At 48.0% G+C, this 23,413-nt stretch overlaps 1 protein-coding gene across 16 annotated transcripts in view; it reads left to right on the top strand.

Moving 5' to 3' along the window:
* Positions 1-21,748, top strand: part of INPP4A (inositol polyphosphate-4-phosphatase type I A) — a 132,701-nt gene extending 110,953 nt beyond the window's left edge. For 8 of the 16 annotated variants that reach the window (XM_036030074.1, XM_036030081.1, XM_036030073.1 and 5 more), the window contains 5 exons: positions 2,909-3,049; positions 5,270-5,367; positions 6,905-7,017; positions 10,048-10,202; positions 14,535-21,748. In XM_036030074.1, the coding sequence (XP_035885967.1) occupies positions 2,909-3,049; positions 5,270-5,367; positions 6,905-7,017; positions 10,048-10,202; positions 14,535-14,715 (688 nt within the window). In that variant the 3' untranslated portion in view covers positions 14,716-21,748. Of the gene's footprint in view, positions 1-2,908; positions 3,050-5,269; positions 5,368-6,904; positions 7,018-10,047; positions 10,203-10,766; positions 13,352-14,534 lie in introns of those variants that run through there. The other 8 variants (XM_036030085.1, XM_036030084.1, XM_036030079.1 and 5 more) reach the window with 2 other exon arrangements.
* Positions 21,749-23,413: the final 1,665 nt, after the last annotated feature.

Raw genomic sequence — 23,413 nt, 5'->3', positions numbered from 1 at the left:
CACTTGAGGTGTACCCACCATGTGGGCCGCATGCACCCTCCTCTTGTAGCTGAGTCTTGATTACTGTTGGCATGTCAATGGGATGGATTTACCTCCAGGCCAATCATCAGCAAGGATTGACCGTGACCATTGACTACTGCCCTCTGACCACCATGGAGGATCAGCTGTGCAGGGGGCCCACTCCACAGAGCAGAACTTACTTTACTGGGGCTCTGGTGCCTGCTGAGTCCGCCCTTTGAATGTACTGTTTGTGGAGATGGTTGGATGGTGGTGCTTCAATGTGGTCTGAAGCCTTCTGGGAGATGCAGGCCAAGGTCATCTGCCTCCTGCGTTCTGCCCAGGGCCAACCAACATGAGCTTCAAAGCTATACACAGACAGCTGCTATATGTGCTGGGCTTGGAGGTGCCCAGGCGAGGCCAAACTGTGAACTAAGGCTGGCTACTGCTGGTGGCAGGGCTGGGACCACTTGGTGAGAGGTATGGGGCATGCTGAGGCCAGATGCTGCTTGTTTGAGAGATTTTAGGAAAATCTGAAGCATGAGCTGAGACAGGCCATTGGTATAGATAAGCCACTGGAAATGGCTTGGGTGGGCCTGAAAGTTGGGTGCAGTGGGGCCTCAGAGAATCACCAGGGTAAGGTTAACAGTGTGAGCCAGGTTGAGGGAATCTCAGATATGACATCTGCCTGGCTGTTCTTTAGGGGAAGGGCTTAGAAAGGAAACACTGGTCTCTGCCAACTGTTCTGTCTGGGAGAAAGCTGCCCCCCAGCTCTTGCCCTGATGGCAGACAATTTAGTTCCTCCCCATATGTCTCTGGTGCCTTTCAAGCTGCTGTCCCAGTGCTGGTGCTCAGAGGGAGTGAGTCCGAGTAAGCCCATGTAGGGGCCCTTTAAGAGGAACTTCTAGGGCTCCAGCTGCCGTTTGTCTCCCTCAGCCTAAATCTCCACTAGGTTTTACAGCCAGAAGTTATGGAGCCTTCTTTTCCTGGCACTGGAATCCTGGGCTGGAGGGCCTGGTTGGGGTTGGGACCTCTTACTCCTTAGGGGAGACCTCCACAGCCAAGATAATCCCTCACAATTTTTATTCTACACATGTGGGTATGGGACCAGTCCATTACATGTTTCTGCCCCTGCTACTGTTACCAAACAAAAATCCCCAGAGACTTGTCTGTCTGTGGCCACAGGAGCCAAACTTGTGAGGCAGATGCTGGGGTAAAAGGAAAGAGGTTTTATTCAGGTGTTGCATCGTTTGGGAGAATGGCGAACTCCTGTCTCAAAGCTCATCTCCTCTGCAAGACCAAGCCAGTGTCCAGAGTTCCTGCTTCATTATAAAGTACTGTTCTTTGGAGCCCACAGGTGACTGCTAAGTGGTCATCTAGGTAGCTTAGCTTTTTCCCAGCTACAGTCCATTTCAGGGTTCCCCCTGGAAGTTGTGTGTGGAGCCTTTGTGGCCATGGGCCACGTGGCTGCCATGGTCACAAAGTCATGTGAACGTACTAGCCAGTGTGTCACCAGGTGGGCAAGAGACTGAGAGAGAGGCTTCCTCTTAAAGGCCATGGGCCCCAGGGCTGCTAAGGCCTCATGGCCCATGGAGAGAATAGGTGAGCCTGCTGTCCAAGTGCAGATCACGAGCCAGGAAGCCAGAGAAAAGAGAGCACGTTTTCTGTTCTTCTGGGGCTATGTTAGTTTGAGTGTGGGATGGACCAGGGGCATTCACAGCCTTTGGGTGGGTCCACCTCCCCACCAGCCTCTTCTTTCCCCAGGCTGGACTGGCAGGCCTCTTTGGTCCAGCACTGCCCCCGCTGCCATTTTGACTTCTATGCCTGCCTTCCCCCAGTCGCACCTCCAGTCTGGTACTAGGAGTGTGGGGAGGTCTTTCTCCTCTGTCCAATTATCTTGTTAGCCTTGCATGTGCTCAGTGCAGGAACCTCCCCCTGCCACCATCTTGGTCAATGGAGAGACTTTCCTGACCCATCAGCTCCACACCCCCCACACCCTAGTCCCCACAGGTAGCGAGTTGCCCTCACTCAGAGCCCACTGACAGCACCGAACTGTAAGCCTAAGCAAAGGACCCCTGGAAACCCCACACAGCCTCTCATGCAGCAGTAAGGGCAACCTCAGTGGGATGGGTGGGATGTCTGCTCCAGGGGTGGAGTGTTCACAAGGCTTGCACTCAGTTAATCGGGCAGCACAGCATTATGCCCCATGGAAGTGCAACCTGGTGCTGCATGCACTGCACTGAGAAACTCAATGTTCTCACTATTACACTGGCCATTTGTATAGGTATTCTTTGACCAGCTGCATGTCCTCAGTACTCAAACCTCTGACTTCTGTCCCTAAGGAGTGCGGCTTGATGCACAAGTGGCTCCCAGGTCCCATTCCCATGGCCTAGCTCGCTCTATCCCTTTGGCAGCCCCTCCTGTTCCCCACCCTCAGCCTGCTGCCAGCGCTGTTACAGACCAGAGCCTCCTCATTGGTCCAGACAGGCTGTCTACTGGTAACACTACTGGTCTTGAAGTGGCTTCTTCTTTAATTCCCTAGTTGTAGGACTTCCATTCAGCCAGATTTCAGGTGGTTTTAAATAATGGTGGTTCTGTAGTTTAGTTGTAAAGATGTGTTTGGGGGAGGAGGTGAGTACCACATTTTCCTCACTGACATCTTGACCAGAAGTTAATACCATGCACTGTTCATTTTTGTTTTATTGTTTCATTCAGTTAAAAGTGCTGATCACAGCCCTCTACATTAATTTTACCCTTTAAAAGTCACACCCAGCAGTTTGGAAATCACTGAGCCAGATGGCCAGCCCACACTCCATGTTGAAGGGAGCTGGTTTTCCTCTTCTTACAGGCCTCCTCTCCCACCACCTCATCACAAGCCTAACCCCTCCTCGTCTTCTCTCCTGCTTCTTAGGGATGGGTTTAATGTGCGGATCCCTTTGCCGGGCCCCCTGTTTGACGCCCTGCCTCAGGAGATCCAGAGCGGCATGCTGCTCCGGGTGCAGCCCGTCCTCTTCAACGTGGGCATCAATGAGCAGCAGACACTGGCTGAGAGGTGTGTGCTTGGTCATCGAGGGGACTGGAGTAGCTGGGATGGTCAATGAGATGATGTAGAAAGTGTACTTACCCCTCTTCAGCTCTGAATGCTCGGTGGACTTTGTCATCCCTCCCTTCCTTTGGCCAACAGTCTTCAAGTGCAGCCATATACCCAGCTTTGTCTTTGGTGGTGGGGACATGCAATGAACCAGACATGGCCCGTGTCCTCAAGAGACTTGAGCTGGTAGGAAAGAGGTGTGGGTGCAAGGATGAAAATAATGCAGGGAGTAGGGGCCCTAACAAGGTCTGAGAGGGGCTATGAGAGCTTTCCTGTAGAGGGCTATCACTGAAGTGGGATTTGAAGAGTAAGTAGGAATTGGTCAGATGAGGAGATAAAGGAGTCACCTGGTGTCCCAGACCAAGAACCCTGAGCGAAGACAGGCAGGGGCAGACTGCCTGAGGGCCAGAGGCCGGCCCCAGGCAGGATGGGCAGTAGCGAGGTTAGGCCTATGTGCAGGGTTGAGAGCCACACCTTCATCCTAAAGGCTTATGGCTTATGAACTCCCTCCAAGATTGCCTGCTAGGCAGCAGGGAGGAGTCATTGTGCAAGTGCGTGTATGCGCACATGTACCGAATATGTGTTGCAGAGGAGGAACGGGTTGGGTGCATGTAACCTGCAATGTCCTTTATTACTAGTACATGAAAATCTTTCTGACTTCACATTATATTCATGTGCTGTGTGTGCTTTAAAATAGATCTCTTTCTGTTAAGGATATTTGATCTCCAGGATAATAGGCTATATTCATACTAGGCTTTTAAACCCAGTGGATGTTGACCCCTAGGTGTAGGGTCATCCCACTTAGCAAATGTGGTGGGAGATATGGGAGAGGTGTTACCAGGGCAGGACATGGTCAAGTTTAGTAGATTGCTTGCTGGCTGTGTCCTGAATGATGTTAGGGCACAGTGTGCTGAGGAGGTTATTGGAAAGAGTCCAGCCAGAGGCAGGCAGGGGCCATGTGGGTGGCAAGCGATTTCAGCAGTGAAATTGAAGGCTAGGTCTTCAGTTGGGCAGGTGTGAGAGAGAGAGAGAGAAAGAGACAGTGAGGAGAATGACAGCCAGGTTTCTAGATTGGTAATGGGAGTTGGGGGCACTCAGCTCGGGAGCCAGGAGCTCATGCTCTGGGCAGATGGAGGAGCCCACTTCAGGGAGAGTGGGTGTGTTGGGGCCAGGCAGGGAGCTTGTCCCAGGGAGAACTCCATGTGCTGCGAATGCAGCTCCCGTTCCTGGTGACTCTGGAGAGCAGTTTTGGGAAGGGCTGAGGCAGTGTCCCATCGCAGTGAGCGGAGGTGGCAGGTGGAGGAGGATGAGATGGTGGGGTGAGTGCAGGGCTTTTGCTTTGCTCCTGGGACACGCACTCTGCAACTCATGAACAAGCTCAGCTGCCATGCCCCGGGGCGGTCCCCAAGGCAGCAGGTACCTAGAGGAAAAGCCATGTGGTCCTCAGAGATGGACAGGCTGTGGTAGATGCACAGGAAGGGGTCCTCCCCTTTGAGCAAGGACATGGGGCCACAAAGAGGCTGCTGTGTAGGGAGATCACACAGCAGGGAGGGGTAGAGCTGGACTGTGCACCCAGCCTTGAGGCCAATGTGGAACCTGCATGTTTTTGTGACTGCTTTGCACCTTCCTGGTGCTGGCTCTCCTCTGCCTCTCCCTTACACCTCGAGTGTCTTGACTGCCTACCAGGTGGGCAGGGTTAACCTGCGTGGTGAGAGGAGCTGGAGTCTCCACACAGTCCAGGAGGAACAGCTGCGGGGGTGGTCATTCGGCAGGCAGTGCAGCTTCAGACCATGTACAGGACTGTGTCCTCCCTCCCCAGCCTTCACCCCACTGCTGTCCCCTCTCCTAAGTACCCCCAGGGTGTGAGGCCACAGGACTCCCAGCCATGCGCTGTCAGGGTTTCTCTGCTCTGCTCTGCTCTGCTGTGTGGGAGGCTGGTATGGACTGCGTTCACCTAACCTCTTAGGCAGATCTGTAACCCATCGTGCATGGTTCCCACTAATGAAATGGATTTGATCTTGTCACCAGCACAGTGGAGACAACCTTATGCTTGGAGGGGGAAAGTGGTTCACAATTTAATGTGTACAGTAAATGTTTGAGAAAATCTTTGATGCATTATGGTCATCATACTAGAAGAAAGTGACATTAACCAACTAACAGTGTCTCCTGTGATCTCCAAAGGTTTGGTGATACGTCTTTACAAGAAGTTATCAATGTGGAGAGTTTGGTGCGATTAAATTCCTACTTCGAGCAGTTTAAGGAAGTTTTGCCTGAGGACTGTAAGTGTTTCTTCATTTGTGGTAGATCCAACCCATTATCTTATGTCACTTCAGGAGTTTGTGTGCTTCCTGCCACTCCCACTGCTTCCCGGCCTTCCAGATGCTGCCTCCTTCCTTGCGCCCTGTCCCCCATGGCAGCACTTTTACCTGCTCAGACTCTGCCCAGTCCAGACCCCACCCAGAGAACTGTCCTCAGGCTGCAGTCCCAGGGGTCTCCTTTCTGGCTGGTCCTCTTCCATCTCTACACAGGCCTCTGTCACACTCTGTCTTAGTCACTGGAAAGCACTGTGGTCAGGAAGGGGGAGCTCTGTGCTTAGCATTTTTGGGGGTGGACAGTTTGCAGTGACACAAGGCCCCAGGAGATGTTAACATGGCCTGGTGATGAAGCCAAGGAAGGGTGCAGCTATTGGAGCAAAAGTACCTGGGCATGAGCCTCTCTGGGGCAGAGCCAGCAGCTCTGGACCATGACCCAGGAGGCTGGGGGAGTGGCAGCCATGTAGCCTTTAGCCCTCATGGAACTGCTGGGCTGTGAGGCTGAGCCAGTGGAACCCATCCGGTGAATACCCCTCTGACTGCTCTGTTCATCAGTGGGCGGGTGTTCACTGGGTGGGGGGGCAGGGAGCCAGGAATAAGATGCAGTTCATCTGGGGAAGTAAGATGGTCTCCTCCAGGACACTGAATTCTGATTTGTCTCAAACTTGCATCCTCTGGCCTTCATCACAGACCAAGCCTGTTTCTGTTTCTGTGTTTCCGCCCTGTCCTCTGACTGGCTTGGCACTGAGAGTGTGAAATAATTAGCATAGGATCCTGTGTCCACCAGGGTGAGGTTTTACAGTGGATGCTGCACAGTGCATCTAGATCCCAGAATTCCATGTATTTGGCTTTGATCTGGAGACTTAGGCACCATGGCTGTTATCCTTAGACCTGACCTTGAGATGACTCTTTTTCTCTGATGATCCCGGTGTCTGAACATCCCAGGTTTATTAAGTGAGCTGGCCATGTGACTGATCTTTGGTTTGAGGGGTCCTGGAAGGGCTTGGAGATGTCATGGCAGAGGGAGCTGTTGGAGAGGGTAGGAAGACACATACCTGGGCCACTCCAAGGCCACCTGCAGGAGGCTGCCCTTCCCACATCCCTCAGCAATGGCAGAGCCTACCTAGTGGTTGACACCACTGCCCAAAGCATCCTCCATCCCTAGGGAAGGTTGTGAAGACTAAATGGGTCCTCCTCAGTCCTTCCTCCCTCCCTCCTGCCCTTGGCAGTTCAATGTCTGCCTTTCAGCTTCTTGGAAGAGCTGAAAGAGGATAAAGCGAGTGTCCTTTGCAGGTGGAAGCGAAATGGCAGTGGAAGTAATTAAGTGCTCACTACACTGGCAGCCAGGTCCGGGGCCTAAGCACACCCCTGCTTTCTTGTTTAAATCACACTGAACTTCCAGCTTCAGCCAGAAACTCTTTATTTTGCCACTTCTGAGCCTAGATGACCCACTGGGCTGCATTCCTGGGTATGGCAGCAGCTCCCAGCTCCTCTTTTCTTCCAGGCTTACCGAGGTCTCGGAGCCAGACATGCCTGCCAGAGCTGCTGCGGTTCCTGGGCCAGAACGTCCATGCCAGGAAGAACAAAAACGTGGACATCCTCTGGCAAGCTGCTGAGGTGTGCATTACCGTGAGCAAAAGGGCATTACTGCGCCTCCTGCTGCCAGTAATGTTAATAGTAACAACAGTGACAATCCAGACCTGGGCCAGGAATGGAGAGGGTGCATTTGTCCATATGGACACAAGAGAAAGACACTGAGCATGTCCACAAACTAGGGCAGATACTGAAAGTTGCCTGTGATTTTTAGGCTCCCTGAATGCTGATAAGCTTGACACAGACTCTGTCCCATGGGGCGTTTAATAACCAGGCCAATGGTTGTTTTGTCACCCTCAGACACCTGCAGTTGATACCAGCTAAACTCCCTGCCTCCTGCATCTTGGAATAGGTCCAGAGACAGACCGTGGTGACCAGTACAGTCCCTGTACACAACATTTCATATGTGACAGCTCAGATCTGCTCTTTGACCTGAGCACCTAACATTCCAAATAGGTGGGGTTCTAGGCCCCTGCTCTGAGCCTGGCGTCACAGCAGTTTAGTAGTGAGTTGTTCACTCACCCCTCACGGGGCGGGTCTAACTCGTCTCCACGGAGCACTGGGACCTGTTTGTCTTTGGGACTCACAAGTGGCCCCAGATGGCATCCCAGCTCCCTGCCTGGCCTGAGCATGGGAGAAGGATGGTCACACCCCTCTCTCCTGGAGAAAGAGTGGGCCCTGCACTCCCCACTGGCAGTTGGATGGCTGCCCTGGTTACAGAGCCCGGGGGCAGTTGGGGGGACTGTCCCCCCCTGCAGCATTTCAGCCAGGATGCAGAGACCTGTGCATACCTTGTTTGGGAACTGTGGCTGTTTTTTTTCTCCTGTTACATAATAGAGAAACTGTCACCACCCTGGTCAGGTGGCTCAGCTGGTTGGAGCATTGTCCCATACACCAAAAGGTTGTAGGTTTGATTCCCAGTCGGGGCACATGCCTAGGTTGTGGGTTCAACCCCCAGTGGGGGTGCGTACAGGAGGCAGCCAGTCGATATTTTTCTTCCTCTCTGTCTCTAAAATCAATAAACCTGTCCTCAAGTGAGGATTCAAACAAACACACACACAATCACCTGTAGGGATGATTGACCAAAAAGCAGTCCATCCAGCCCATGTTTTTTGTCCCCACCAGAGGCCCGAGGTACAGAAGCACAGATTCAGAGTTGGAAGGGCTTCAGAGACCCTGGATAAGTGCGTTTTCAAATTGTCCACCTGGGATCCCATGCAGGGGACAAGGGGGTGGGGGCACCAGTGTCAAGGCACTCGGGCCTTGGACCCTCCTGTCTTCACTCGAACCAGAGCTGCCTCCTTTTCCGGATCTTACTTATTTTCATTTGTGTACATGAATGAGCAGGGGTCTTCAGCTGAACAGTTGGAATATCATTAGTGAGATCCAATCCCTCACTTCATGGATGGAAGACCAGCCGGGGTCCCCTGTCTGGCTGGGGCCCCCAGAGCCTGGAGCCTGGCACTGCAGACTCTGCCCTCTTGGGCAGCAGTGCGCATCAGCCCCTGACTTCCTCCTGGAATCTCATGTGAGCTCCAGACGCTCTGTCTGCGAATGTTGTCGTTCCAGTTTATGCCACGTGCCTGGGCTGTGAACTCTGCAGCTTGTAGAGTTTGGTGAGCATGGCCTGGCTGCCACCCTTGGTCTGTCAGTTACGGTTTTACATATCTGAATGAAGTCATTCTTCACCTAGCTTATGTTCTATTTAGGGTCTTTTTCTTTTAAAAAATTTTGTCTATTCTCAGAAGAAGCCTGTCCTCCTCCAGTTTGTCTTTTCTTGGACACAGTGATCAGACCTCACTGTGCTACCTACCCGGTGGCACACACACAGGCTCTGGCTGTGCTGGCCTGAGAAGCAGGTCTGGTGCCGTCCTCAGCGCAGTGCCGCAGCGTCTCTGATATCTTTCCGGAGCACAGCAGGTCACTGGAGCCCGCCGTTGTCCGGCCCAGATGGTTTCTCATACAATACCAGTGTTCTCACGGTCCCTGGTGCAGGTCCATAGGCCCTGTCTGAAGCCCTTGTGGCCAGGTGGTTTGGAATTCACAGGTGTCCTTATTTGAGAAGTGACATGGTATACAGTTGGTACACATATGTGTAATGTGGAACATGTATGTGATTTAACATCCTGGGAGACTCTAGGAAATACTCTGGAATCAAACTCATTAATACTCCTTCACTGAAAAGCATGATTATTTATACAAAAGGGGTAAATAAAAATTATAAATAGGCTTACACCAGCTCAGCTCTGGGTTTGCTGCCAAATGAGGCTGCCTCACACTTACCCAGCAAATCTTTTGTTTTAGGGCTTTTTGGGTGTGGGGACTGTATACTGAGGATTGTACCCAGCGATGCAGATGAAGTGATGCCAGACACCCTTACCATGGGGGGGAGGGATGCCCTGAGGTGCTCCTTTCCCAGCCCGGAGGTGGCCCACCAAGCAAGCTTCTCATATGTGAGAGGCAGGCACACTGGCACTTGCCTGTGCCAGGGCCTGAGGGAGGTGCAGAATGAATGGCCTGTGGGCCTGGTGGTCAGGAGGTGGCCTTCTGAATTGTCCCCCATTTGTGTGGGACAGGAGGGTAGAGACCAGTGGGTCTGTTTTGTGCCTTCCAGCAAGGCCTAAGGACCTGACCAGGGCCTCAACATTCTTTGAGCTGCTCTGACTTCCTTCCTTGAGTCGGTCTTTGCTGCCCCTCTACCCGTCCTCAGAGTGGTCAGCAGCAAAGGGCCGAATATGACAAGATGGTGTTGTCATAGTTTAGAAGAAGGTGACATCCTGAAAGGGAGGGTCCCTGAACTGTGAAGGAACACCCTGTGGGAGCAGGCACACACCACCTGTGTGGCAGGGTGGGGCAGCCCCAGGGCAGTGACCGCTGGCCATCTCCACCTCTGGCAGGACGTGAAGTTGGGGAGCCGGCACAGAGGGAATGGCTGAGCCTGGAACTGAGCTGTCACCTCATGCCCTACTGGGCCCTCTGGAGCCTGTGTCTCATGTGGGGTGTGTCTCCATTCTGCAGTCACCTTCTAAGCACAGCCTGTTTTCCTGTTGGCAGATCTGCCGCCGCCTTAATGGGGTCCGGTTCACCAGCTGCAAGAGCGCCAAGGACCGCACGGCCATGTCGGTGACGCTGGAACAGTGCCTGATCCTGCAGCACGAGCATGGCATGGCCCCGCAGGTCTTCACCCAGGCCCTGGAGTGCATGCGCAGGTGAGTCCGTGCCCGTCCTCCCGCCCCCCCACTGCCGCCTCCCCAGGCTCCCCGGCACAAGGCCCCTTGACTCCAGCGTCATGCTCTGGTTTGACTTTGGAAATTTCACTAGTGTCTACAAAGTCAAACTACTGGCACTATGAAATGGAGACAGTGTTCTCTTTTCAGTCAAGGGGGAGATAAAGAGCTAGCAGTCTCTGGAGCAGAACTGCAGGCAAACAGGTAGACAGGGGCCAGCTCAGGTATCAGGAGTGATACGGGGAGCACCTCGTGAAAGCCGTGTGTCACATGGCATTCCCCCAGCCACCAGCCTTGCTGTGGGTGTGACTTACGGCCAGAGCTGTCTCAGCATGCATCTGCTACTTACATCATTTGTATGTCTCTGAGTGACAAAAGCGTGTCTGCAGGTTGCACTGGTCCACTCTGCTTCTTCCCTAGCAGTCGACACAATTTGCTTTTATGAGCAAAGTGTCAGATGAGTGTTCTGTGGCGATGGCAGCCACCCGCCCGCCTGTCTGTGGGCTGTGGCGACCTCACCCTAACAATATTCTGATTCCGAGACAGCAGGCGTGTTTGCAGAATGAAACCCAGGACTCAAAAGTGTCTCCTGTTGACTGATGCCTTGTTTCAAGCACTGCCGGGGAGCACCCTACCGCACATACCAAACGAAAGGATAAGAAACCTGGTTTTCCTGTCTCCTTCACTGTAGTCACCAATGCTGTCACAGTCTCGTTTGCAAGTCACTCCTGCTGAATGTTCTGCCATTTGTCCTCTCACCAGATTCTTTGAAGTGTTCAACTCTCTTATCCTTTCTGTGTGTTTCTGCCGTTTGACCTTCTCACAGTGATGCACCAATGCCAGGCCTGAGCTGTTGCCTCTTGGTAACATAGCATTTTGTAAAGCTCTAATTGTTGTCTCTGTTTTGCCTTTCCAAGTTCATCTGAACCTCTCCGTTTTCTCAGAACGCACTTTCAGAAAGTTCACCACTCTCCTTGCCTTAGCCTGGGGAAAGCAGCGGAGGCTTAGAGACCCCTGCCCGGAGTGCCCTTGACCGAGGGCCTGTCCTCATGGAGTTCATGCCCTTCGGGCTCAGTGTCCCTGGTGCTGCTGGAGTGGTGGGGCTGGGCTTTCAGCCGCATCTGTGTGCTGTTGATACCTGAGAGGAGGTGGGAGGCACTGCTCTGGTCACATGCAGACTTCAGCCAGCAAAGGAACAAGGGACCTGGAGGGGGGACATCTCTGGTTGTTGGAGCAAACACTAGGACCAGGTCCACTCAGGAGGCACAGGAAGCCTGAAACATCACTAGAGACAAAAATGACAAAGCTGCAGTTTTCCTACTTCAGACACATGAGAACACAGGGTCCTTTGGGAAAAACAGTAATGCTGGGAACATAGCAGGCAGCAGGAAAAGATGAAGCCCAATGTGGGAGGGACTGACTCCTTAAAAAAAGCCATAGGCTTGTTTACGGGAGCTGAGCAGGGCTGTTGAGGACGGGACACTGTGGACATCAATCATTCACGGGGTCGCCGGGAGCCAGGCTGACTCAGTGGCACATGGCGCCCACCATTCAGGAGACCGGGCCCTGAGCCAGGTGTACAGCAGATATGTAGACCTCTGCCCAGTCTTGGCTTCTGGAACAAATTCAGTGACAACAACAGTTGATCCTGACTGCGTCCGAGCACAAAGGGCTCAGGGGACCTGGGAGAAAGTGGCTGCTCAGCAATGTGGCTGCCCCACCAGCTGCCCGTAGCTGCCTGGGGTGATGGGGCCATGCCCACACGCACACAGATTGGCATTACAGTTTATACATACAAAGTATTTTTTACTTTTTTATTACAGAATTAATTGATACTCCTTATAGGAAGATTAGAAAATGCAGGTTGTTCTTACAAATGCACACCACAAAAAAATTCTCCATATTCCTGTTAACAGGTGACAATGCTAACACTTGGTAGGCGCCCTCTCACAGACACACACCCACAGACGCACGCACGGGTGTGAGTGTGGTTAGCCCAAACATTGTGTCCCCAGTCCCCAAATGGAACAGAAGCAAACACACACGAGCACAGACACATGTGCAGTTCTGTCTGCTGGCTTTAGGCTTTTTCATTTAACTGTCTCATGAGCATTTTTCAGGTTAATAAATGTAGACCTTATCATTTTTAGCACAGCATGATGTATCCAGTTGGTCATTGACTGTTTAAGCTGTTATGGGTTTGGGCACTTTAAGTGGCACAGTGAGTAAGTATCCTTACTTGTTCTCCTGGCCACACTTTCCCTATTGAGTTCTTAGGTTAAAGAGTACATCTTCGTGAGGCTTTTAAATGAGATCGACAGGCTGTCACCATCCCAGTCACACACCGTCCCTGTCCCCCAGTGGCTGTCTGCTCATCTGCCGTCTGGGTGTTACATTCCTGTCACTGTTCTGAGCACTCCGGGCTCCGTACAGCCAGCTGGGTTTCCTTCCTCCCGGGAGCACCCAGGTCCTGAGTGGGGAGGGCCCTCCTCCCAGGGGAACAGGTGCCCTTCCCTCCACCTCAGCTCCCTCTGAAATCCCCGCCCACCCACCTCCAATGATTTTGTCTTTTTAAGGTTTCTTATTTATGTTTTCTTGTATTTTCTAGATCTCTGTAGTGAACATGTATTACAATCATAACTGTGTCTAAGAAGTTATTAAAAACAAGGCTCGGTCCCATTTCACCTCTGCCTGCCCGAGAATCCTCACAGCACCAGCCCAGGGTACTGTCCCGATTGCCACCTTGTCCCCCGACCTTATAGCATCTCAGGCTCTGGCCACATGCATTTGCTTTAAGGTGACACTGTTATGCCTGACTTCTGTGTTTTCTGGATTATCCTGTGTGGGAAAGACAGGTTTGCTCACCACTACAAGCGTGAGGGGCGGGTCCAGGAGCCCTAAGGAGGCAGCAGTAGATAGTGGTTGTGCCCTCAAGTGAAGGAGTGCATTCTGGTTCTCTTGCTTGCTCACTTGTATCTGACCTGAGGAGGGTAGAGCGTGCAGGCCAGGGTGCTGGGATGGGGAGAGTGGTTGTAAGGGCCAAAGCTGATGCCCAGGCCAGTTTTCTCGTGGAGGCCCAGGGTGAGCAGTGGCAGTGCTATGCTAGCAAATGTTAAACAACCAGCTCTCTCACAAAAAAAAAAAAAAATACCCCAAACCCCGGATCGGTAGCATTTGCCAATTTCTGTGGCATAAATACTCCCACTGGGGCCTACTTAGAGCTACCAGTAGGACACCGTGGGACACGGAGTTGGGATGAGCTGTGTACACAAGCTCTTCCGAGCTACCTGAGCCGATTCCAGTTCACCACTGGTAGCCCCTCTTCTCCAGCCCAGTGGCTGATACACCACAGCGTGGGCCTACCTAAGGACTGCTCGGGAACATGACAGTCAGCCAGTGTGCGCAGCACGGAGAGGGTCCCTGTCAGAGTAGCACCCAAGCAGGGCAAGTCCAAGGCTTCCTGCTTCCTCTGGGAAACCCTGGGAAGACCTCTGGCCTGTCCCCCTCCCAGTGGGTCCTGGCGCCTCTATGTCACTATTGCCACCTCGACGACCATGCTTGGAGGATGTGGTTCCAGAATCCTATGTTTCTGGCTGCTGTCTCACCTCAGGACATTTTTTCCGGAGCACCAAAGGAGGGAAAGCTCAAAGTTCCCAGTGGAGCTTGGTTGGATGCCATTCCTGGGGATAATAACTTGAAAAGCCGGAGCCACCAGTAGCTGATGCCCTGCCACTGCTGAGTCTGAAAGCCAAGGCGAGTCTGGTGAGGGCTGTGCCTTGGGTTGACACTTGAGGTGAATAGTATTTGTTTGAACCGTTCAGCAAGAGGCAGCTGCGGCAAGCTCGGTTGCCCCACCCCCTGCTCAGGCACCTGTCAGAAGGTCAAACTGGCCAATGGTTCTTCATGTTCAGCTTGCTGTTTGGGATCCATGTCTTCGCAGCATGTGAGCGCATGGCAGGGTGGCATGACGCGTGCCGGGCAGCTGAGAGCGTGAACATGGAAAACCATTTCGTCAGCCTGTGTGTGTGTTTTCGGTAGACTACAGTATTTTTTTCTTATTTTCACTTCTCTTTCTCTTCTTTTTCCTTGTGACTGTGCTGGTTTTGTTTTGGTATTCCTTTCACACCCTTTTCTGCATCTCATCTTTTCTTTCTGTTGTGGCTTCATTCCTTTTTTTTTTTTTAAACTTTATCTTTTGGTTCTCCTCTTTTTTCCCATGATTTTGATAAAAATCCATTGCATGTGTCTCTCTTTTTTTCTTTATTTCCTTTCCCTTTTTCTTTTCCTTTCTCCCAAACTTTTTCCTTTTCACAGCATTGGAACACGGGAGGTAGTCACCCAGAAGAACTTGAGCGGCCTGGTGCCCATCCGAGACTTAAGACTAGATCCCAGCCTCCTCTGTTCCATCCCTTTATTAGCTCTGAGCCCCAATTTACTGATTGTGTGGCTCTTTCTGAGCATAGCATACCTGGTGACCAAATTGCGTTGCAAATGAGTATCATTATGAAAAATTAATAAGTCACAAGAAAACGAAAGTGCCAGGATATACCTAAATGGACAGAAGGAATGTGTCAAAGCGTGTTTGCCAAGAAATATTTCATGCCTTACAGTTTGGCGTTTTGTTGTTCTGAACTATAAATACCTGCCAAATTATTTCACCAAGAGGACTTGCTCATTTAAACTCTGTAGTTTTCAGTGCTTGTAACACGTTCTTACAGTGCCCTGTGACTGCACTGTTAGCTGGTCTGGAATTACTTGTACCAAACCTCTTATTTTCTGATGTAAAGCTATTTATTACCTGTATATCACATGTGCCCTGTTTCCAAGAGAAAGGAATTCTGTCTGAAAGAATTTGTATATTTGATACTATTCTTTAAATGTACTGCTAACCTTTCCTTTCCTTTTGAAGAGAAACGATAAGAAAATGATAGATGCTTTATAACTGGCTCATCTGTATAAGCCTATTTATTAGGACACTGACTTTCTGCTTTCATTTCAAAGCGCAGTCCCTTAAATTACAGTAGCAAACAGTTTGCAGAATCATAACGTTTCCTTGCTCATATTTATTATTTCCAGTTCGAGGTGACACAAAGCTGTGACTACAACAGCGTGTTGTACCAAGTCAGGCACATAAGAAAACATACTGCATGTGACTTCAGATTTACTCTCTTAAATCTTTAAGGATCATTAAACTGATTACAGGAATTAATACATATATTAGCAGAAGGCTGTTAAAGTTATATACATTTATTTTTCTTGAAATAGCATTTTTCATTTTAAAGACTGCATCTTTAAATTTGGATTAAAGTCTGCACATCTTTTATCTCTACAAGTCAAATGTAGTTAATAATGAAAGAAAAGGTCAAAGAAAAGTGACCAAGAAATGAGGCTTCCCTTTTGGGCAGTTGTGCTAGATGGAGCTGTGAAAGGCACAGAGTCACTCTGGTTTCTGCTCTTACCACTCTTGATTTTAACAAGGCACTGTCCATAAAGTGGGATGATTTATAACCTTAACATTCACATTTGGCAGAAGTGTAGTTGTACACTTGTAAAGTTAACAATGAATTAGGGGGGGGAAATTCCAGAGGCCCTGTGTAAGAAATACTCGGTGGCTTCTCTGTCTTTCAGTTCAAATTGTGTTATGAACTCTTTTGGACCTCCAGCTGGTTCCTCATACACTGTATTTCATGAAATATTTTTTACCAGTCAAGAAAAATTGGGGTGAATTTAGAAAAGCTAGTGTTTTTAAAACCTTTACATCCATGCATGTACACAAACTCAGTCCACCACAGAGTCTTGCCTCTACATTCCCTCTCCAAGACTTCTAGAACTTTCTCTGGGATTTCTTTGGCATGCGTCATATCTGAGTCTGGGTTTTAGTAATCGCAGCAGCAGTTGGCAGTGAGTGATGAGTGCTAGACTCAGGCTTCAAATGCTAAAATGGAAGCTAGTCCTCCTCACGCACCTGGGTACCCCTCTTTCCTGGACCCAGCAGAGCACTGCAGGAGCCCTGGGGCAGGCGCCACACCTGGGGAGACTCCAGTCTTCTCTCAGGTGCAGTGTTGGTTGCACTGTCTTTTCTAGAATACATGAGGTGGCTGTTCTGTGGCACAGCTCCTGAGATCCTTCAGTAGGGAGCCTCTCTGCGAATGCCAGGGACTGGTGGTGGTAGATTGTAGAATGTGACACTGGTTATTAGGAGGGGTCCTGTCAGTTGTGATTCTAGGAGAAGTGTGTTGACCACTTGCTCTCCTCTAGATCGTGGTGCACACATCAACTAAGACTCTTGTGTACTTTATTTGAAGGAGGGAAAGTAGAATCCACAGACATGCTCAGTTCCCACTCACAGCTCCCGGGTGCCCCGCAGGAGTGACCCGTGCTGGTGCTTACCTCCAGGCCAGGCAGAAGCCATGCACAGGTGACTACAGACAGCCTGCCTGCCTCTTCCCTGGGCCCATGTGTATACCTGTAACTCATCAGAGGTTCGCACAACAAAGGAAGGCGAGGCCAGATGGGGAAGCCCCTGCTTGGGGTCACAGGCATGGACACCACAGCTGCTCCTTGGCTGTCGTGGAGCAGCCAGGCCTTCCTGCTGCATGTGGGATTGGCGCTAGGTTGAAAGGATATGAGATGGATAAGAGAGAAGATGTGGTTCTTTGTTTTTCTCTTCAGGGACCGAGTTGAAAACCAGTACATTCTAACTCTGCAATCATAGGCCAGCACAATGGAGGACACCATCAGCCTAGTGCTGTGGCCTGTTGGTTTTTGTTTTGGTTTTTTTTTTGGTAGAATATCTGAGAAAAGAGACTCAATATACCCACCCATTGTGCTGAATTTTAATCTCATAAGGCCTTTTACTCTAAATCAAACTACATGTGTATCTGGAATCTTTTCTGCTTTAGTGAGAAATAGGCAAGATGAAACAAAGAAGGGAAGATGGCTCAAGAAAGGGGAGTCCCTGAGATCTGGTGATGATTTTCAGGCGGCCTCTAAGCTGATGCTGGTGCTGAGAACTGGTCACTCTAGACATTCAGGGTCACTAAGACACCTGTGTATCCAGATGGGTCCTAAAGCGGAGGAACCCAGCAGAAAGGGAAAGCCAGAAGTATCCCTAAAATGAGTTGTCATTTGGGTTTCCATTCTAATTTTTCATTGAAAAATGGATGTTCCGAAAAAGAAATCATATAGTTAAATCAATAATTACCTTCTTTAACATGTAAATAAAAGATAATGTCAAAGTTCCAAAATCATTCTTTGCCCCTTAAAGGAGTTAGGCATTTATTCATGATAGGTGGTTTTTGAAAATGGACACTTCTATATAAATGGAGAAGCCCTATCAGAAATAGTCCAATAATGTGAGTTTCCAAAGATTAAATGAGATTGTGCATAGAACCTAGAGCTTCTGCTTTAATTGGAATTACATTTTTATCGGATTATTGGATGTTAGACAGACATGATCATTGTTTACTCTGGGGGCCCCCTCTTGTATGGCCGAAGTGTTCAGCTCCGATGACACATCTCACTGAGGGTTTGAGGCTCTGATGACAAGGAAGCATATTTGAGTTACTAAGTTATTTAATAAGAAGCAGGTGAATACTTTTCTGAAATACCCATGCTTATCTTTTGAATAAAATTAGTTTCCCCCAAAATATTTTACATGTTCTTGAACATGAAAATGCTATTTTCAATTTAAAAGGCTCATTGAGCACTTGCCACTGATATTTTTAAAAAATGTATGACATAATGGTGTTCATACAATTGTAAATATTTTTTTAATCACTGTTTCTTGGTAACTCTAAATTTTACATCTCACAAAGGGGTTTTTGTACTAAATTTGATAACTAGTTAATTTCATTGGTAGTCTCAGAAAATATAAAAATACAATTAGACTACAGGAAGTCATTTATATTGAGTTGCTTTTGCCTGTTAATTTGATGTCTGCACCAGAATGCTTTCCAGAGAACTCCACTGATGCTCTCATTTGGGAACGTGAGGCCTGCCTGCCCCTCATCCTCCTGCTCTGCGCTTGCTTTGCACACTGGGTTGCCAAGACAGCCCCCCCCATCAAATATAGCAGGGACAGTGCTGGTCGTGGGTTCTCTAGGAGGGGCACCCGTTGGCTCTCACTGGCTTGGTGTAGGACTCTTCTGAAAGGTGACCACAGTGAGGGCAGTTCACCTGGAGAGAGTGGCTGGCTGCCACAAGGGGACCTCGGTAGGGTCACTCCTTCAAGATACCCCAGCCCTGATAGCCATGCACACCCACCATGCAGCACCACCTGGGACCACTGGATTGTTTTGCACCCACTTAGGAGACAGCCCGTTAGTGCAGCCTTGTCAGCCACATGGCTTTGCTACATGTTGAATTCTGCAAAGAAAACCAGCATTTTGAATTTGAGGTGACTAATAGCTGTGGCTAACACAGAAAGATGCAGTTCTTTAAAGGCTTTGGTAAGAGTCGCACTACCTTGTTTTCCATTTAATTTGCTATATAACAGAATCTTTGTACCACTAGTTAGGATAGAACCCTGAAATATCTAGAAACAAAATACATGAAACCATTAGTTTTTTTAAAAAGTTTTCTTTCATTTAGATAAAGTGCTGCTTTCGCAAATGCAAAACACGCAATCCCACACACCTGTTCATCGCTGTGCTTCTTAATTGCCTTGCTCAGAACCCCACCATCTTATGTGCGTATTGTTGGAAATAGTCTGGCACCCATTTAAATTAACCTTTTTTTTAATGCTATAAAAATAATCAGTTCATTCCATCTTAGTTTAAGTCTTTTCTTTTTTTTTTTCCTTTTTTACTGCTGTCATTTCTTGTGCTTGTTTTTTCCCCAGTGAGGGTTGTCGAAGAGAAAATACAATGAAGAATGTTGGAAGTCGCAAATATGCGTTTAATTCCCTGCAGCTGAAGGCTTTCCCCAAGCATTACAGGCCTCCTGAAGGGACTTACGGCAAGGTTGAAACTTGAACACACGGTGTCCTCTAATTAGCTGTTACATAACAAATGTGGATACCCTCTAGTGTCATATATGAATTCTTCAAGAAGACCTGAAGGATTGGTTTTTACTTTTGTGTTTTAAAATATTTCACTAAAGAGTCTATGGAGCATGTTTTTTATTCCATTGGATCAGTAGGAGGTGATGTTTGGCTCAGTAGTGTGGGTAGTAATGACTGCCCCATTAAACAGCCTGCAGCCAGGACCACAGAAGCGTCACTGGCGGTTGCCTCCAGAAATCAAGCTAGGTAGGTCTGAAATGCTAAAAAACTTTTTAAATGTCCACTTAGGCAGCTGCTCACTTATTTTTCTACCAAGTAACTCAAAATTGAGCATCGAAGTACAATCCAATTTACTTTTTAAAAATCTGAATGTAAAACAGTAAACAGTTGGATCCTGGACAGACCATAAAATGTTACATGCTAATTCAAGATTTGGGGAAAGAAGCTAGCTCTGGCTCATGCAGCGAGAGCAGGTGGCTCTAATGAATTATGTCTATGGCAGTACTGGTGGAGCCAAGAGTTGAAGTAGAGGTTGAGAAATGGCCTGAGATAAGACTTTATTAGAAGATAACACTTACAAAGCCACTCACACAATGGGGTCCTCTTCTGTCCCTTATGCATTATAGAACAGGGTGTCTGCTTGAGAATGGGAAGCCAGCTGTCTCCTCTCTTATTTCCATGTCTAGTGACCCAAGGTGCATGTCCCCTTCTCGCATGGATCCTGAGTTGCAGCACCCCAGGACCTCACATGGGTATGGCTGAGGCCTCTCGCAATAGTGGAGATTTATGTGTGTAGATGGTGGAAGCCTGAATCTTTTCAGATCAGATGTCCATAGTGGGTTTACCTATTTATTGTCTTCTGAAAGACAATATAATATTTGACTGATTAAAGTATCTTTTAGGTTTGCAATAATTGTTACTATCCTTTTCTCATTCTGTTATGTAAGGTGACTATTGAGAAAGTTGAAATTAGCTCCTAAAGTGAGATTGTTGAAAGGGATTAATGGGCCATAAAACTTAGGAATTTCATAGAAAATGATGTCTGGTCATCTATTATAAGATGATGAGTCTTATCTGTACATAGCAGAGTTTTTTTCTTAGTGTATATGTTTTATCAATTCTGTTTATTATGATGATTGTTTATGTTTATTTAAAAGGCTGTAAAAGGAATATATTTGGCACATTCATGATGCTAATTCTAATGATTGGTGCACTCTTAGGAAATTCCTGTGCCTACAATTCTGGGTATTATTCTTTGGGATCCTTTAGAAATGCCACTTGGAAATGTAACAGCCTGGGAAACTGAGGCACAGCCAGGAAGGACCACCTGTGGCAGGGACACACAGGGTAAGCAGCTGGTAAAGGTGGAACTGGATGACCTTCCAGATCCCTCCTACTTGGAAGTCAGTGCGCAGACAGCCTGCTGTGTTCTGATTTCCGATGGAAGGAACGTTCCCACTGGTCAAGTGTGCACTGGTGTGGAAGACACATCAGTGAGGGACAGTTGGAGCTCACCATCTCTGTCAAAGCTGGATTCACTGGAGCGTGGTGGCAGAGAAACCCACGTCCACCAAACCCACTGCAGAGGTGGCAGCAGCTGGTGTCAGGCTCTCTTGTTGTGCCAGTCCCTGTTCAGACAGCTTCCAATATGGCTGGTTAGACTTTTACCTGTCCACCATTTCATTTAATTTGTAATGTTTCTAGTATCTTTTACATTTCCATCTTTTCTCATTTCAACATCACCACCTTTTAAAATATTCCCTTGTCTTTTTAAATTGTCACCCATGTTGTCTTCAGAATTTTTTTTTTTCTTTTGGTCCGTAGAGCATTAAATATCTGTGTTTATCAAAAGGGAATATGGCAAATGTTGAGTCAGTTGTTGCAGTTTTGCATGTGGCACTTCATTGTGAATTATTTTTCCAATTTTGTCTTCATGTTATGGACAACCATGAAACCCTGACTTGGCTAATCACGTAGAAAATATTTGGGTTCCAGTATTCTGTCTGAGCACTGCTGCTGGGCTCCCATGTGACAAGTCTCAAAGGGCCTCACACACTTACCATCCTTGCTGAGCAAGGCATGTCGTCACGGTGGCCAGCAGCTCCTTGGGACACGTAGGAGCTTTGAGTTTTCGGTTGTACAAGGAAGGCAGTCTTGCAGGATGCCATAAAATAAGAGGTTTCATCCAGTGTTCCTTGTAAGGCCCCTACTGAATAAGAAATGTTGAGACATACTGAAAACCCAGGATGTGCTATGGGTTCTGTCAAAGCACCTGCAGCACAGATGCCTTCGGTTTCCTTTAAAATATACAAATATTGTATAATAGTTTGTCTCTACACGATTGTATTTACCAAGCTTAGTGCATTAAAGTACTTTTATTTATTTGTTTTGGACAGTATTAATATATATATACACATGTAGTTACCATTTTATATATTCTTAGCTCATTCAAAGCCATGTATGCTGTAAATGTGCTAGTCTTTAGAATGACAAATAATAATAAATAACTGACAAGAACATTAAACTTGGTCTTGCCTGATTTATTCTGTTGCACTAGGAGGACTAGTTCTCTGGCCGGCACATGACTGAACGATTGATTATTAATGGGCATTGCATTGAACACTTGGGCGTTTGGAAACATGGGACCACGAGAGACTTGTTTTATGACCTTTTTTCACTTACTTTGAAATGAAGGGACATTGGGGTGGAATTAAGAGCATGGGTGTCTACTTCAGACAGATGCAGGTCCCAATCCTGTTATCACTCCTCAGCTGGTGATTCCGAGCAAGTTATTTTGTTTTCTTTGAGGCTCTGCTTCCTCATGTGCCAAGTACAGACACGATGGTGCCTTCTTCACAAGGCCACTGTGAGGTGCCTTGGCAGTAAGTTTACGTTAGATATGGTTGTCACTGTCCCATGTCCATTAACATGGGTCATATCTTCTCTGTGGGTTGCCTGGTCATCTGTGGTAACTTGATAAAACATTTCATTAATCATTTGATTGTTACAACCAGTACTACATGCTGCACCCTTTTCTAGGCACATGTGCCCAGTGACTTCCCTTGGATAAATTCCTGGCAGCAGAAATGTACAATTTAAAGCATAGTGTAAATGTTTTAAAATTTTCCTATTTTTCATACAGGCATATATCTTAGATACTGTGGGTTTGGTTCTGGACAACCACAATAAAGTGCTGTCACAATAAAGTGAGTCACACGAACCTTATGGTTTCCCAGTGCATAGAAATGTTTATATTATACTAGAGTCTATTGCATGTGCAATAGCATTATGTCTAAAAAAACCACTGTACATATATACCTCAATTAAAAACTACTGCTAAAAAATGTTAACCATCATCTGGGTCTTCAGTGAGTAATCTTTTTGATGGTGGAGGTTCTTGCCTTCAATTTGTAAAAACTCAGTATCCGAAAAGCCCAATAAAATGAGGTTTGCCTGTATTATTCCCAGAGAGATAAGCTTACCACCTGCAGCATGTACCTCTTCCCTTTCTTCTTACTGATGTTTAAAATGGAACCTTGTTTCAATTTCCCTATCTCTGGTTACTGTGAAAACTGAACATCTTTTATACTTGTATTTCTACTTTTGTGACTTCATTAGAACGGGGGTCTTTTTTAATGGTTTTTAAATGTACAATATATTAATCTATCATGTTGCTGCATTTTAGAAGATATTTGTTAGTTGTCTTTTGGTTTTGTTTATGGTAGGAGTATGTAGCCAAGTATACCTGTCTTTTTTTTTTTTTGAAGCTTGTTTTGAAAACAAGTCCTGGCTTCACCACTGAAGGTGACAGTTGGAGCACCTGTCTTTGTCCATGAAATGGGCACAGTGCTGTGCCACCCCTGTCCATTCTGTGCTGAGATTTGGCAATGGATAATAACCCTGCCTTACTCTCATTACAGCTATCACTACCTGAGCTGTGGCACAGAATCCCGAAAGCGTAAGATCAGAATAGATACACTTCAAACCCCCCTTGGACCCCTTTTGTGTCTCAGCACTATCTTTGCTACAATTCTTTCCCGTACCAGGCTCCTGGTGGACCTTTTTGGCAGGTCCAGGCAGGTCTGCATTCAAATGCAGACCTTATGGTGCTCTCTCTCTGTGGTACCGTTTAACAGACAGAAAGGAAAAAAAATTAAAAAGCTGAGACAGGTTAGAGAGGATAGGAAAC

Source organism: Phyllostomus discolor, chromosome 6 (genome assembly GCF_004126475.2).
Source record: "Phyllostomus discolor isolate MPI-MPIP mPhyDis1 chromosome 6, mPhyDis1.pri.v3, whole genome shotgun sequence".
NCBI lineage: Eukaryota > Metazoa > Chordata > Mammalia > Chiroptera > Phyllostomidae > Phyllostomus > Phyllostomus discolor.
This window is presented reverse-complemented; position numbering and strand designations above follow the sequence as displayed.